Raw genomic sequence first — 15,329 nt, 5'->3', positions numbered from 1 at the left:
ACAAAGCTTAGGAGACTGAGTTTGCGAAAGTGCTTTTGACTTGTGTACCATTTAGTTGAGCAGTTTATAGTTTTCCTCCTTTTGCTGTTGCTAACCAAAGCCGTGGTTGGCTGAAGTCCACATCTTCCTAGTGCTGCCTGAGGCCTTTGGCTCCCTCAGTGTCCCGATATTTAGCAGAGTGGCCATCAGCCTTCCCATCTTGGGAGTGTATTTGGTGAACTTGAAATTTTTCCAATTTGACCTTCAAATATTAACATTTTGCCTTTTGTTTTAGAAGTCTTGTTGTACCTAAGGGTGCTCCTTGAACACTGGTTCGTACTGATGATTGAGAACTGTTTTCCTTCCTGCCTCTCTCCCTCTCACTCCCCCTTACCCTCCCACACCTTTTCTTCCCCATTTTCTTCCTTGGACAGCGTCTCATGCATCACAGGCTGGCTTGGAAGCCGCTGTGGAGAATGATCTTGCACTGTTGATTCTCCTGCCTCTACCTCCTGAATGCCGAGGTTACAGGAGGGCACCACCTCACCTGGTTTATGAGATGCTGGGGAACCAAACCAGGATATGTGCATGCTAAACAAACACTCTACCAACTGACTTCTGGCTCTGGTCCCCAAATGGGTATCTTTTAGCTTACACGATTTTCTTTGTTGATAATTATATTCTGGAGAGGAGTCAGATAATTTGTTTGATGACAGTTACTTTGAAAAATCACTTTGGTGATTCAAAACAGATATGAGTGTACATTTCACTCTGTAGTTCTTTTCTTACCATAGCCAATTGGTAAGGAAAGCTTTTAATAAATGTTTTTCTTCTAATAAGTCTATAATTTTTGAATAACTAGTCATGTAAAAACTTATAAAACTTAGAGCTTTATAAAATGATATTTCACCCAGAGTTGGGAAATCTGTGTAAGGCAGAATCCATTATGGATACTATCTAAGGTTAATACTATAATCAATGAGAGGGTCTATTGCACTGCAAATCTTACATATGGTAAGTATTAACTGATGTCAATAAGACACTGTGATAATTATTGAAAAACGTTTCTACAGATAATGAACTAGGTAAAGCAGTGTTTACCTGTAAATGCCCTGAACATGTGGATGACCTGCGATCTGTAGTATTGGCACAGTTCAAGCTATAAAATGTCTATAGTCAATGGTGAGAGACCACAACTAAGCCAAGCACAAATATACAGTTTCTCCTTACAGAGCCTTCCACCCACTGACCAGGAAAAGACTTTCATCTTGAAAGATGAAAGAACTAAACTGAATCAGGAACAGCAAAGGCTACTGCAGCAGGCTGGGCCTGTTTGGGCATATGGTAGTAATCTGCTAAGCACAAAGGTGCGATGTGGAGAGTAAGCAGAGCAGGTTTTCTAGGCAGAGATTCTGTCAGATGAGCTCAGTGTTTATAATGGGAAGGCAGAGCTATGGAGATGTACATGGAATCGATGCTTCCATTTTCATTTCAAAGCAGCTTTAGCATCTCTTGTAAAAGTGTAGCCTTCATTTGTGCAGATGCTCCTTCTGGGGCTGGATTCCTGAACATTGTAATGATCAATGATCAATCCCAGTATTTCTGTCTAGTCAATAGAGTCCATTGCACTAGGAAGACATTTGTGTGCTCTTCAGGAAACATATAGGGTTTTATTATCAAGGGAATTGATATGTAGCTTATTTATTGATGATGAAATTACAGACACTGATGATGCCGCATCAGATCTGGGTAAGAGGTCGGATATGCACAGAAGTGGTTTACTCAGTAGATAGTCAACACTTCTGGGTTGAATGGAGAGCTGTGATTTCTAGCTGTCTTTGCATTTAACAGTGGTTTGTAAGCAATTGTAACAGCCCTGTCAGATATACATCATGCAACAAGCATTTTGCATTAGGGTTCATAACTGTACAGGGATTTTGGTTAATATGATTGGAATGATTTAGACATGCTCTATGGCAAGAAAGTTTGTTTATCAGGATGACTTGCCCCAAATTAATAAGAATCCAGAAAAGCTGGAGCTCATGTGGAAGCAGGATCTTGTCAGAACACAGCTTTGACACAGAACACTGAGCTCATCGGACAGAATCTCCGCCTAGAAAACCCGCTCTGCTTCCTCTCCGCATCACACCTCTGTGCTTAGCAGATTACTACCATATGCCCATCCTGGCATTTATGGAACAAATAGAAACAATAGTAAAAGAAAGAAGAGAAAATGAATGTGTTTGTGTGTGTCTTGTGTATATGTGTCCTCATGGGTTCATGCTCATGTGTGTAAGTACATCGGAGGCCAGAAGTTGAATCATGTGTCTCCCCCTCTGTTTTTCTCTACTTCATTAGTTAGTCAGGGTCTCCAGCTGAACTCAGAGCTCATGGATTCCAGCTAATGTAGCTAGATTTCTTTGCCTTTCTATTGTTGGGATTATGTGTAGCTACCATGTCTGCCTTCCCTTTTTATTTGATTTTTTGCTTGGTAGTGTGGTTTGGTTTGGCTTGGTTTGAGTTGGTTTGGTTTGGTTTGGTTTGAGTTGGTTTGGTTTGGTTGGTTTGGGTTGGTTTGGGTTAGTTTGGTTGGTTTGGTTTGGGTTAGTTTGGGTTGGTTTGGTTTGGTTGGTTTGGTTGGGTTGGTTTGGGTTGGTTTGGTTTGGTTTGGGTTAGTTTGGTTTGGTTTGGTTTGGGTTGGGTTAGTTTGGGTTGGTTTGGTTTGGTTGGGTTAGTTTGGTTGATTTGGTTTGGTTTGGTTTGGTTTGGGTTAGCTTGGTTGGTTGGGTTAGTTTGGTTGGTTTGGGTTGGTTTGGTTTGGTTTGTTTTTGATGTGGGTTCTGGGGATCTGAATCCAGTTTTCATGCTTGTCCAGCAAACACCCTATCTACTGATCTGTTTCTCAATTCTAAACTAAACTGAGATTTAAGCTATACAGTTTTGAGGTAGTTACAAAATTCTTTGAACATGTTTAAGACTTAAAAATTATGTTTTAGTATTTTATAGCTAACCTTTTGGAATGAGGCATAGAATGTTCAAGTTTGAGTAGTTGGTTTTATTAGCCAGATGGCAACACATCTGTGAAGAGATGGGAAGATAATTGGCCTTTGCAATAACTGTGTGAATGCTGGCATGCAGTATTTTAAAGTGCACCCAGAGAACCGGCTTTCCTTTCCATCTAGAGTATTGGACGGTAGACTCCAGTTATTGTTATATGAGCTAGAGATGAACTAGATGAACTTTTAGCCAAAATTTACGATAATTGTTGAGTGAGGATCGCTGGAAATAGCTCCTAAATGCGATCAGTGAGGTAATGCTTGTCGTGGTACCTCTAGCAAAACTGTTCACTTTGAGACAGACGTGCAAGTGGAACAGAGGTGCACAGGACATTACCTCCGTGGTCTGAGAGACAGCAGTGGCTGAGCCTGGTGGATAGCTTCCATGTCCTTGGTAAAGAATCAGATTTATGGAAGTGAGGATCCTAATGCCAACATCATGGTGAAGGTTGTCTTAGAAGACATGGAGTCTGCTGAGGTCCCAAGGCCTGACACTATTACTGAGGCTGTGGAGCGCTCACAAAAAGGGACCTATCATGACTGCTCTCTGAAAGACCCAACAAGCAGTTGAAAGAGTCAGATGCAGATATTTGCACCCAATCAATGGACAGAAGCAGCTGGCTCCTGTTGTTGAGTTAGGGAAGGGCGATTCTGTAGGAGGACCAGCAGTCTCAATCTGGACCCCTGAGATCTCTCAAACTCTGGACCACCAAACAGACAGCATACACCAGCTGATTGGAGGCTTCCAGCACACATAGAGTAGAGGACTGCTGAGTCAGTGTGCATTCAGAGATGATGCACCCAACCCTCAAGACACTGGAGGCCCCAGGGAGTTTAGAGGTCAGGTGGTGTGGGGACATCCACGTGGAGACAGGGGGTGGGGAGAAGGTATAGACTGTAAAAGAGTCAGAGGGTAGATGTGGGGGGGGGGGGATAAAATATGGAGTGTAAAAAATAAAAATAAATTAATTAATTAGAAAAAATAAAGAAGACACAGAGTCTGAATGTGTGCTCTATGTGGCTGAAGCTTCTAAGATAACACTCTCTCTCTTTCTCTCTCCCTCTCTCTCTCTCTTTCTCTCTCTCTCTGTCTCTGTCTCTCTGTCTCTGTCTCTGTCTCTCTCTCTCTCTCTCTCTCACACACACACACACACACACACACACCTGTTCACATACATGCTAAGCCTTTCCCTTTGGAAGATGTTGAGCAGTGAGGCTATGTGAATTTCCAGTAGGCTCGACCCTCTGCACCTGGCTGATTGCAGATGTGCAAGGCAGCCCATCTCACCAGCTCAGCACTGAGTTCACATTCATGCCCATGCACTGGGTATAGCAGTCCTGAGGGAAATGGATTCCTTGAATGAATGGAGGTTCTCTAAATAGTACATGTTTTTAAATCCAGCCCTCCTATGGGATCCAATCTAGATGGATGGGCCTTTTCCAGGGTCTTAGTGAAAACCAGGAAGAATTTGTCCTCTGCTTAATACTAAGATTCTCAAAGGATTCTAGTCAACTTAAAGCCAAGCAGTTCTTGGCTAGATAGTGACTTACTGATTTTCAACAGTTTGGAGTAAATATTTCTAATGTCTTAATTCTAACAATTTACTTCAGTGTAAGAAAGATTGGGGGTTAATGATTTCCTCTCCTTAAATGATTAGTCTGGGCGCTGCAGAGATGGCTCAGTGGTTAAGAGCACCGACTACTCTTCCAGAGGTCCTGAGTTCAATTCCCAGCAACCACATGGTGGCTCACAACTATCTGCAATCAGATCTGATGCCCTCTTCTGATGTGTCTGAGGACAGCTACAGTGTACTCATATAAATAAAATAGAGAGCTGGGCGTGGTAGCGCATGCCTTTAATCCCAGCACTTGGGAGGCAGAGGCAGGTGGATTTCTGGGTTCGAGGCCAGCCTGGTCTACAGAGTGTGTTCCAGGACAGCCAGGGCTATACAGAGAAACCCTGTCTCGGAAAACCCTAAATAAATAGATAAAATAGAAAAATAAATCTTTAAAAAAATAAGATTAGTCTGTTCATTTAGAGAGAAAAATGAATAAATTTTAAATAAATACTTTTTAAACATAAAAGTTAGTAACTAGTGTCTGTGTGTCTTTTTTCTTTCCTGTGTGTGTGTGTGTGTGTGTGTGTGTGTGTGTGTGTGTGTGTGTATTTGCAACAAGCCTCACTGTTTATCCCTTGCTCAACTACTTTGATCTGTGTCTGTAGATAAGGCTGTTCTTGAACTGATAGATATCTCCCTGCCTCTGTCTCCTGAGGGCTGGGATTAAAGGTGTAAGACACCAACTAGACTCCAGATGTTTCGTATGCATTCTTTTTCTTCTCCCTCTAACTATGTATTTTGATAAAAATGAGAAAAATATTTGAATTTTTGTATTTAATATTTGCATAGGGTATGCGAACAATCAGAACCTGGTTTGTAATTTTAAGCATTTCAGACATAGCCTGGATAATATAGCTGTTTTGAAATAACTGTTTCTCACAGAGTATTTTTTGTGCACCACAAGAAAAATTTCTCCTCCTCCTCCTCCTCCTCCTCCTCCTCCTCCTCCTCCTCCTCCTCTCCCTCGTTGATTTGGATGTGTTGTTTGGTGATTAGTTGTGTGTATATGGTGATTAGGTCAAAGGAGTATGTATCACTTTTTAATTTGTTGCTAGCACCTGGAAGGTCTTCATCACCTTCATTCTTATCTGTCACCAGGGCCCATTTGGAGGCCAGTGCTGAGAAATGGAACCGGTTGCTGGCATCGCTGGAAGAGCTGATCAAATGGCTCAATATGAAAGATGAGGAGCTTAAGAAGCAGATGCCCATTGGAGGGGACGTCCCTGCCTTACAGCTCCAGTATGACCACTGCAAGGTAAGTACAACATTTGTGCCCTTTTTTAAAAATTAATTTCGATAAACAAACTGAATGAAGTTCTCAAGAAATGAAAATTTAAACTAATTACCACAGCGTTCCCCCCTCTTTGGCATCTAGTTGGTTGCTAAAGGATCAATATAAGGTTGAAATTAGCTTAGGTAACATGATTAAGTCTGAGGCCAGACTAGGCTATAAAGCAAGACCCTACCTTTAAAATCCATGCACACATGCATCTATACATCCATACTTAGATAAAAATAAAAGATAACTTGTGAAGTTTTTTCCAATATGCTGATATCCAAAGAAATCTTCTAGAAAGCCTCCCAGTGCTAGGATTACAGGGGCGTGTCTGCTGTTATATCTAACTGTAACCTAATCAGGAGTATAGAAGTCATGGTGTCAGAAAGGGTTTTAATGTAGAACTCGGGAGGCAGAAGCAGGTGGATCTATGTGAGTTTGAGGCCAGCAAAGGTGATACACTCAGACCCTGTTTCAAGTCAATGAATAAATACATAAATAAAATTCCAAAGTAGTTCTAAGGATATAGCTTTAAAGTGTGAGCTTTTCCTATTGGCCCCAAGCTCCTCGGATGAAGACTTTTGAGACTCAAAATATATCTGCAATCACCTTGGCCATATGCTTTGGTTTGGTCTCCATCTAACTTATAACCTGTTTATTCTAATCTAAGTTTTGCCATGTGACTGGCTACGTCTGCTCAGGTCTCATGCATCTGTCCTCTGTCCTCTTCCTGGGTGAACACTGCTCTCCCTGCCTTACTCTATCCCACAATTCTTAATCTTTTCTGCCTCTGGATGTCCCACCTTCTTTCTATTCTACCCTTTCCTATAGGGCAGAGGTTTTTGTTTGTTTGTTTGTTTGTTTGTTTTTACTGACAAACAATACATCCATACAATACACAAGATATTCTCTGTACATATAGCCCAGTGGTAGAGCACTTGCCTAGCTTGCTGGAGATTAAACTAAGACAAACAAAACCTGAAATTATCTTGTTCATTAAAATTAAAAGTAGAGAAAATCTGTAGGGCAGATTTCAGTCCTGTATCAAATGAAGATCACAGTGTGAAACAAAAGATCATTTTATGGTCTTTTTATGTTTCATTTTCTTTCTCTAAGTTCTGTTTCCTTCTGCATGACATCCACCTCTACACACGCTGTGTTTGCATTCTGACAATGAACAAGGAATCCTGAAATGTCACCTGACATATCCCTCAGCCTTTAGATTTTTAAATATCTTCTCCTATTCCAAGTTCCATTAATTTATTTATATCCTTTTATACTCTTTTCTCATATATTAAATGTCATTTAGTTCTGTTGTATTTTTTCCTACCCATGTGCAGTATGAATTCTCCTTCTAAGTCTGCACATTTCAATGCAACATTGTGTCCTTGTTCCCAATTGAAAGATGAATGCAAATGCATGTTCCTGAGGGAAGATAGCATCTATTACAGAAGATGTTCTAACCGATGTTGATAGGGTCTTGAATTCTATTTTATTTTGACCCTGTGCTTGGTGAATAAAATTACTATTTCAGTAGAAAGAGAACATGATAGACAGATAACCCTGAGATAGAAAGACACAGAGACTAAGAAAATACCCACTAGGTGTGCCTACATGAGAGCCTCAGGGAGGCGGTTACTTCATTTACATTCCCAGGTGTTAACAAAGCAAGATTTTCCATTGCACAGAGAGCTTGGGTCTGAGGTAGAGCAGCCCCTGCCACTGGGCTGCAAAGCTGAAAGCTTCTAGAACCTCCCTACATAGCACTACCAGCTAGTGCCCAAGTGTCCACACATCATCCTGTAAATGTAACGTTTATTCTCCTGTCATTGATGTCTCAGAAGCTTACTAACTGAGGCCTAGTCCTGAAAGTTTTTAGCTTCTGTACAGTCTTATCTAGGCCTACAATGTTTTCTGCCTCTGAGACTTACACTCACCGTTTCTAGATCTTTCTGATCTCTGGCTGGCTGGTCTAATCTAGCTTCTCTCAGTTTCTTACTGAGTTGCTCTGCTTGGCCTCATACTAACTTTAGCAATATGTTCTAATTTTCTGGCTCCTTCCCATTCTCTGGCTGGCTCCTTCTTCAATCTGTCTCTGTAAAATTCTCCCAGTAAAACTGTTTCTTCCCTCCCTCTCTCTGCATTGCTCTCTTAAGTAGCTTCCCTTCCCTCTCTCGTTTCCTGAGAGTTGGGCATGTGCTGTGAAGTCTTTCTCTGATTCATCACTTTGTCTGCCACTCAGTTAGACATCACATTCAAACATGGCTGCTTCCTTCTGCAAACCATCTTTACCTTTGTTTGGGATTAAAGTTGTGTGCTAGGGACTGAGCCACACCACAACTAGAAACAGTTTTGTTTTGTTTTTCAGTAAAGAACACAGTAATTCACAGTGTGGTTAAATATCCTGCAGTGTGTTCCTCTGGAAGATGGTGCACACTGAAGCCCTAATACCTGTCTGAAGTTACGTACCTTTCTTATGGAACACCACCATCATTTGAAAAATCTCTGACAGTTGAACTACAGTAGAATCAAGCAATTCCCTTAAAGTTAGTCTCTTACAGGTGTGCTGCCAGGCAACATTTTTTTTTAAAGTCCATTTTCTCCAATCTCACATTCTTCCTATGAAGAGAAATCTTTACTTACTATGTGTACACCTGCAACATCTAACCAGTTGTCAGAAGCTCAAGGACCTGCTCACTGCATAGAGGAAAATGGATGAGTGCTGCTTAGCTTGATGAAATCCGAGCAGCTGTGCCCCCCCTCCACCTCCCGCGTCCCCCTTCACTTTCACAGATACTCATCATATTCCTGTTGTGGGCTGGTAGTTTCTAAGCCACTGGTACAGAGAGCAGACACAGCTCCTGTTCTGTGCAGGGGACAGCCTGTGTCTGTGTAGTAAGAGAGCATTCAGAGAAAGCTATGGCAGGACTGTGACATGCTTATTCATGCAGTTTCCCCTGGTTGCTGTCTGTCTGTCCATCCCTGTTTGTTCACTCCTATCTTCCAGTCTTTGTTCTTGCTTACACTGCACACGGACTCAATTGAGGTCATGGACATGTTTATCTCCAAATTCCTCTCTAAAGGACTTAGAACTCTCTTTATTTATAGCATTACAGTGCAGAACATGAAATGATTTTTTTTTAAACAATGTTTTCACAGATATGTTTTTAGCTTTGTGAAAAATTCATTGGGCTTTTTTTTTTCTCCCTCTTTTAGTTTTTTTTTTATTATAAAGTGCAAGGTTGGGTTTTTGGGGGGTTGGTTGTTTTTTGTTATTGTTGGTTTTTATTATCTGCTTTAGATGCTTAAATTTTCCTGATAAAGTTGAAAAAAGTCTTCCTAATTAAAAAAAAATGTGATTTAATGATACATTTCCAAAGCATTTCTTTGATAATAGAATTACCAGTCTGTTCACCACCCACACCCCTTGTATACTATTCATGGAATGCCTTATATGTTAAAGTTGGTGCCTTTGTCCAGAAAGCAGTATAACCTGGCCTCTGTACCGCTCTGATATGTTTCAATAGTTCCTTTCCCCCAGAGATCTGTTCTTGTGGTTTCTTTGGATGTATCCAAAGGAAATCCTATCCATTTAAAATTTGGCTCTGAGATTGTCAGTTAGAAAGGTAATACAGGATCATGCTTTAAATCGCTCCTTGACCAAACATCTTGCAATTATAGGAAAAACATTAAAAAGTAGAAAACCACCCATAGCATAACTCTGCTCCAAAACACAACAGCTACCTTTAGCCTACAAGAAGCAAAGTAGCTACTGAAGTTGATGCTCCTGAAGAGATGAAAAAAGGCTTGCAGGAAGATGAGCCATACTGAAGACTTGGGGTGGCATCTCTCCTCAGAGCTTGTCTCTCCTTGCTGGTGTGAGCCCTCTATGGATGGAAATTTTTCCACTTTCTAGTACAGATGCTAGATCATGCCTGTAGTTTTCTGGAAGATGTGTTGTGTTGATACTAATTTCATTGGGCTTGTTGATGACCTGGCCTGTGACTGGATACAAGGTAGAATGCTCAGCATGAAGAAGCTGGTGTTTACTCTTGTAATTGTTGAGACTCTGTGCATTTACTTTGTTTCTGTTGCTGTGATCAAAAGCGCTGTCAAAAAGTAACTTGGGAGAGAAAGGATTTATGTGAGCTCACAACTCCAGGTTACAGTGCATCATTTTAAGGAAGGGATGTCAAGTAACCAGGAACTGGAAGCAGTAAATCCTATCTAACCCACACTTAGGAGTAGAGAGAAATGCTTTAATGCAAGAATGCTTATTACTCCTCTCTACTATTAAGTGATTCAGAACCTAAACCGAGGGAATGGTGTAGCCCACTGCATGCTGGGTGTTCCCACATCAGTTAATGTAATCAACGAAATGTCCCATAGACAAGCCCATAGGCTGACTGAGTGTAGACAATTCCTCATTGAAATGTTTTCCAAGCTGATTCTAGACTGTGTCAAATTGGCAGTTAAAGCTTAGCACCATGGTCTGTGTTGGTGGTTTTGATCACTCTGTCTTAATTCTGTCTAGGCTATATGAGCTCTTTCAGGGAGCTACAATGCCATTAATACCTAGTAACCATCCAACACAGCCCAACAGTGCTTCCCCCACCTCCCCACTTCCTATGCAGTATTAATTTGTTGAATTATTCAAGAGTCACATTCCAGACTTTACAGATTGGGTAGATAACACAGTCGTGTTATTTTCTCATATATGTACATATTTAATTCCTTTAAATATTAAAATAAATAACTACCATATAACTTTTAGTGGCTTGAAAAATGAGTGAAGATGGCTGAACGTTCCTCTCAATGACTTTAATTATTATTATTTTTTGCCTCTTTGAGTCTTGAAAGTGGATGATTTATATGCAACTTCATTGTCAACATGTCGTCCAGTCAGTTATTTCTTATAAAGCACCTACAGTGTGCATAGTGTTGATATGCATGCCATGAATTAACTTCAGATACTCAAAAGTTGCCTACAGTTGCATATGCAGTTTTGAATATTCAATTTGCACTTTATTTTCACAGTAATGTAAATACTGAGTTATGCGTAGGCAATTATCAGAGCTCTAACACGCTTTTCCCAATAAAATGCATGTTGGTTTTATAAAAGCAAATCACCAAGAATGATTAAATTGCATGATTCAGGTATAATTTCCTGGTGTGCATCTTTTCCCTCAGGGTTACTTTGCCCTTTGCCTAACTCAATTTAATTTCTTATATCCAAACCTCATTATGTAAGAATCAGGACATTTGGGCCTTAAACCAAACTGCCAAGATACATAAGAAAACTTAGTCATTAAAGTAACAGATTCTGATGTCGTTTTTAAAACCTCCACCACGTGTGGACACATACGCCTTTAATCTCAGCACTCAAGAACCAGAAGTAGGTGGGCCTTTATGAGTTTGAGGTCAGCCTGGTCTACATAGTGAGTTCCAGGCTAGTCAAGGCTATGTAATAAGACCCTTTCTCAAAAACCAGCAAGCTACAACAAAAATGAAATGTCAATACCTCCTTGTTAAATTTGGGTTCTGTGCATTTGCATGTGTGTATGATGCAGTTCTATTAATCTGAGGTTGCCTACAAACCTGTAATGTTGAGGTCTTGCTGTATGTTATGAGATTTTTTTCTATGGTAGTAAATTAGTTATTTTCTGATTGGGTTGAGGAGTTCCCATGCAGGTATATTATGCACATCTCTGTGTGTACATCCATATGGAGGCTAGGAATAACCTTGAGTATCAATCCTAGAGTCCTTCCTCCTTTCCCTCCTTTTGTCTTCCCTCCTTCCCTCCCCACCCCACTTTCTTTGTATATCTTTTGGAGACAAAGTCTTACACTGGCTAGGGTGGTTGGCCAGTGAGCCTCACGGTCCCATGCAGCTCTCCCTCCCTCCTGGGTTCTGAGATGACAAGCATATGCCCCACTGTGTCTAGCTTTTAAAAAGTAGATTCTGGAGACCAAGCTCACATCCTCAGTGTACAAGGCCATTGCAAGCACTTTACAAACTGTACTACCTCTTCAACCCAATGTTCTAAAGTTAAGCATTTCTAAGTGCTCTTCTGAAATTTGCAACTGTATTGCTTTCCTTCTCAGAAACACACTGCACCCCATCTGTTGGTAGAGCCTATACCTATAGGCACCCTGAATCAGCTTTCTTAAGGAGCCATCTCTACTCCAGTTAACCATTCATATGGCTACAGGTGATCATGTCCTCTAAGTTTGGGAGCAATAGATGAAGACTCACTCCCAAGAGCTGGGGCTCACACAATGTCCGTGTTTAGAGGGACAGGGGGCAGCTTGAGAGCTGTCAGACTGGTGATGAAATAAAGAGTATGGCCATTCTTGGGCACGAAATGGCCTCTGTGAAACCAGCCACCCGCTTCCAGGTGAACCACTTCTATGATCTTTGTTGCTTAGTGACCATTTCCTTTGTTTAACAGCTCATTTCTTCTTTCAGCTTCCATGTTAAATCTGATAGTTGACATCCTGTATTAGGTACTATGGTGGTTTGGATATGCTTGGTCCAGGGAGTGGCGCTATTATTAGGAGGTGTGGCCTTGTTGGAGGAAGTGTGTCACTGTGGGGGTAGGCTTTGAGGTCTCTGATATATGCTCAAGTCTGTCCAGAGTCAGTCATCCTATGTCAACCTTTGGATCAAGATGTAGAACTCTTGGCACCTTCTTTATCACTGTGTCTTCCTGGATGCTGCCATGCTTCCTGCCATGATGAGAATGCACTGAACCAAGCCAGCCCTAATTAAGTGTTGTTCCTTAGATGGGTTGCCTGGGTCATGGTGTCTCTTCTGAGCAACTGAAACCCTAACTAAGACAGATACTCAGCACACATCACTCAATAGAGGGTCCTGTATTTTCACAAAACACACTGCCTAGTCGCAGGATTGACCTTCACAAGAAGATAAACACTATCAAAAGCCCTGCATCAGGGACATGAACACACAGCCAGGAAGCAGAGATGCTTATGACTGTATGCTGTGGCTGATAAAGAAAGGCTTTAGGAAGTCCTGGAGTAGAGAGTCCGTAAAGTAAAAAGTCCTTAAAGAATGTTATCCAGGTTACTATGGTGAAGATCTTGCGTGTTCCTGGTTGTGTTTCTTAGAGTAATGGGGTGTACTGCATTCATGCTTGTAGCTCAGGGGGTCTCAACTTTCCTAATGCTGGGGCCATTTGAAACAGTTCCTTATGTTGTGGTGACTCTCCCTGCCAACTGTAAAATTATTTAATTGCTACTACATAGATGCAATTTTGATACTTTAATGAATCATAAATATCTGTGTGTTCTGATGGTCTTAGGTAACCCCTGTCAAAGAGTCATTCGACCCCACAAAGGGGTCAGCTCACAGATTAAAAATGGATGCTTTAGCCTAACACTGAGAGCAAAGCTCAAAGAGAAGGAACTTGAATGTTAGCACCTAACAGGGGCTGATGAGAGAAGCTACTAATGGATTTGCTGAATAAGAGGGATGCAGGCGCATGTCTGTGTATCTCCATGCATGTGTACGTGTGTGTGTCTGTGTTCAACAATGCAGAGGAAAGACTGGTTTGTTACTGTGACACGTTGGAGAGTCCTGTCTTGCTCTTAGCATTCATACTTAGTATTCCTATTTTGCCTTTATTTTTTGATGCCAGTGGGGTGGAACCAAAATGAATTTATACATTTAACTGATCATTTAGGGACATTAACCAAAACTTTTACGGCACTGTGCACTATGAAGGAGAATTAAAAGAATTTTTTGCTTGCATACCAATGGAACATAATCCCATTTTTCTCTTTTTTTTCTTTGAGTTTTATTAGTGCTATCAACTTTAACGACTGTCTGGCCTTCTTTGCTACCGTACAAAATGACTTAGATCCATACATGCTGATTTAGCTCTGAAAGCAAGCTGGGAGGAGGAAGGGAGTAAATTATATTCTGGCAGATTCTCCTTACGTTTCCATCATTTTTTTTCTATCTCTCTTCTGCAGTAAGCCATGAAGTTCTTTTGAGAACCAAAGGTTAAAGAAGCCTGGTGTGTACCAACACTGCCTCCAGCCTGCCCCAGTGCAGATGCCCCTCGTCCATGCCAGCTACTAGGGCACCCATATGCTCTCATTAGTGCCAGGTTGTGGGAAGGGCTCTCCGTGCTTTGTTGTAGGCCTTGCTGTTATAGTGAATGCCCAAATATTCAGATAAGTGGCCCTGTGGTTTCATCTTGCTGTGGAGTTTGCTGTTTTATAGTTAGATCTGTTGGCATCAAGAACAGTTATGTAAGCTAGGTATTGGTGGCACACACCTTTAATCCCAGCCCTTGGGAGGGAGGAGCCGGTGATCTTTGTGTGTTCGAGGCCACCCTGGTCTACAGAGTGAGTTCCAGGACAGCCAGGGCTATATAGAGAGACCCTGTCTCAAAACAAACAAACAAACAAACAAACAAACAAAACAAAACAAAAAACACAAAAAAAACCCCATCCAGCCAAACAGACAAATAAAAAGTATATTATGCTTCAACATATATAAACTATAATGTGTTAAAAATAACAAAAGACTCTGAGAATGTATTTCCAGGAGCGTCTCTCTCCTCAGTTCAGGCATGGTCCTTACACTGAGTCGTGTGCCTCTTGTCTTAACTTGTGGATGTTAGAGTTGGCTAGTCTTGGGCTTCGGCCCACACTTGGTCCTCTCTACTTGACTTCTAGGTACCCTGCCCTCCTGATTTTCTCATCCTCTCAATGAAGCTCCGTCTCTTTCCCTCTCTGGTCCGTTCTTTAAGCTCCTTGTAGAACTGGGAAGCACTAGGAGCCAGGCCATCCTGATGTCACTATATGTAGCCTTTCCTGGGTTTAGAATCTATCTGCAGGCCAGACACTCCCAGCTTTGTGAATGTGCTGATGTGTCACCTCTACAGGGATCCTAATTTTGCACATCCTATGGCCAAGCTGAAAGCACTGCAGAGTTGACTTTTAAGACATTCTACCCTGAATTCTATACCCCCATCTCACTTGGTAGAGATGTGACTTAAGTTGCTTAAAATAATAATAATAATACCTTGAACCCCATCTTTCTCATTCAATGTGTTAGGGAGTTTTAAGTTTTCTCATCAAGATAGAGAATCTAAATTGGCCACTTGCCACCATTCATCTGACTCTGGGGTCCCCAGCACAGCAGCCAGTATGTTCCTGTTAATAAATCAAACACCCAGTAATAGACATAGTCTCAGGAAGGCATGCAAGAGCCCCGTGTGGCCCCCTACGCCTCCCACACACCAAGCTCAGTTCAGCTCTTGCTCATCTTCTCCCACACTGGTCTCAGCCATGCTGGCCTCTTGCTGTGATTCAATCACAGACCCTTGCTGTGTCCTAGAATGTTCTTTCTGATAGTCTACAAAGTTA

At 41.5% G+C, this 15,329-nt stretch overlaps 1 protein-coding gene across 17 annotated transcripts in view; it reads left to right on the top strand.

The window, feature by feature from the left end:
• Window positions 1-15,329, top strand: part of Utrn (utrophin) — a 487,702-nt gene that overhangs the window by 338,642 nt on the left and 133,731 nt on the right. For all 17 annotated transcript variants that reach the window (XM_006512710.4, XM_011243167.3, XM_030245066.1 and 14 more), the window contains one exon: window positions 5,753-5,909. In XM_006512710.4, the coding sequence (XP_006512773.1) occupies window positions 5,753-5,909 (157 nt within the window). The remainder of the gene's footprint in view (window positions 1-5,752; window positions 5,910-15,329) is intronic.

Source organism: Mus musculus, chromosome 10, assembly GCF_000001635.26.
Source record: "Mus musculus strain C57BL/6J chromosome 10, GRCm38.p6 C57BL/6J".
Classification (NCBI taxonomy): domain Eukaryota; kingdom Metazoa; phylum Chordata; class Mammalia; order Rodentia; family Muridae; genus Mus; species Mus musculus.
The sequence above is the reverse complement of the archived record's forward strand: the minus strand, read 5'-3'. Positions and strand labels throughout refer to the sequence as shown.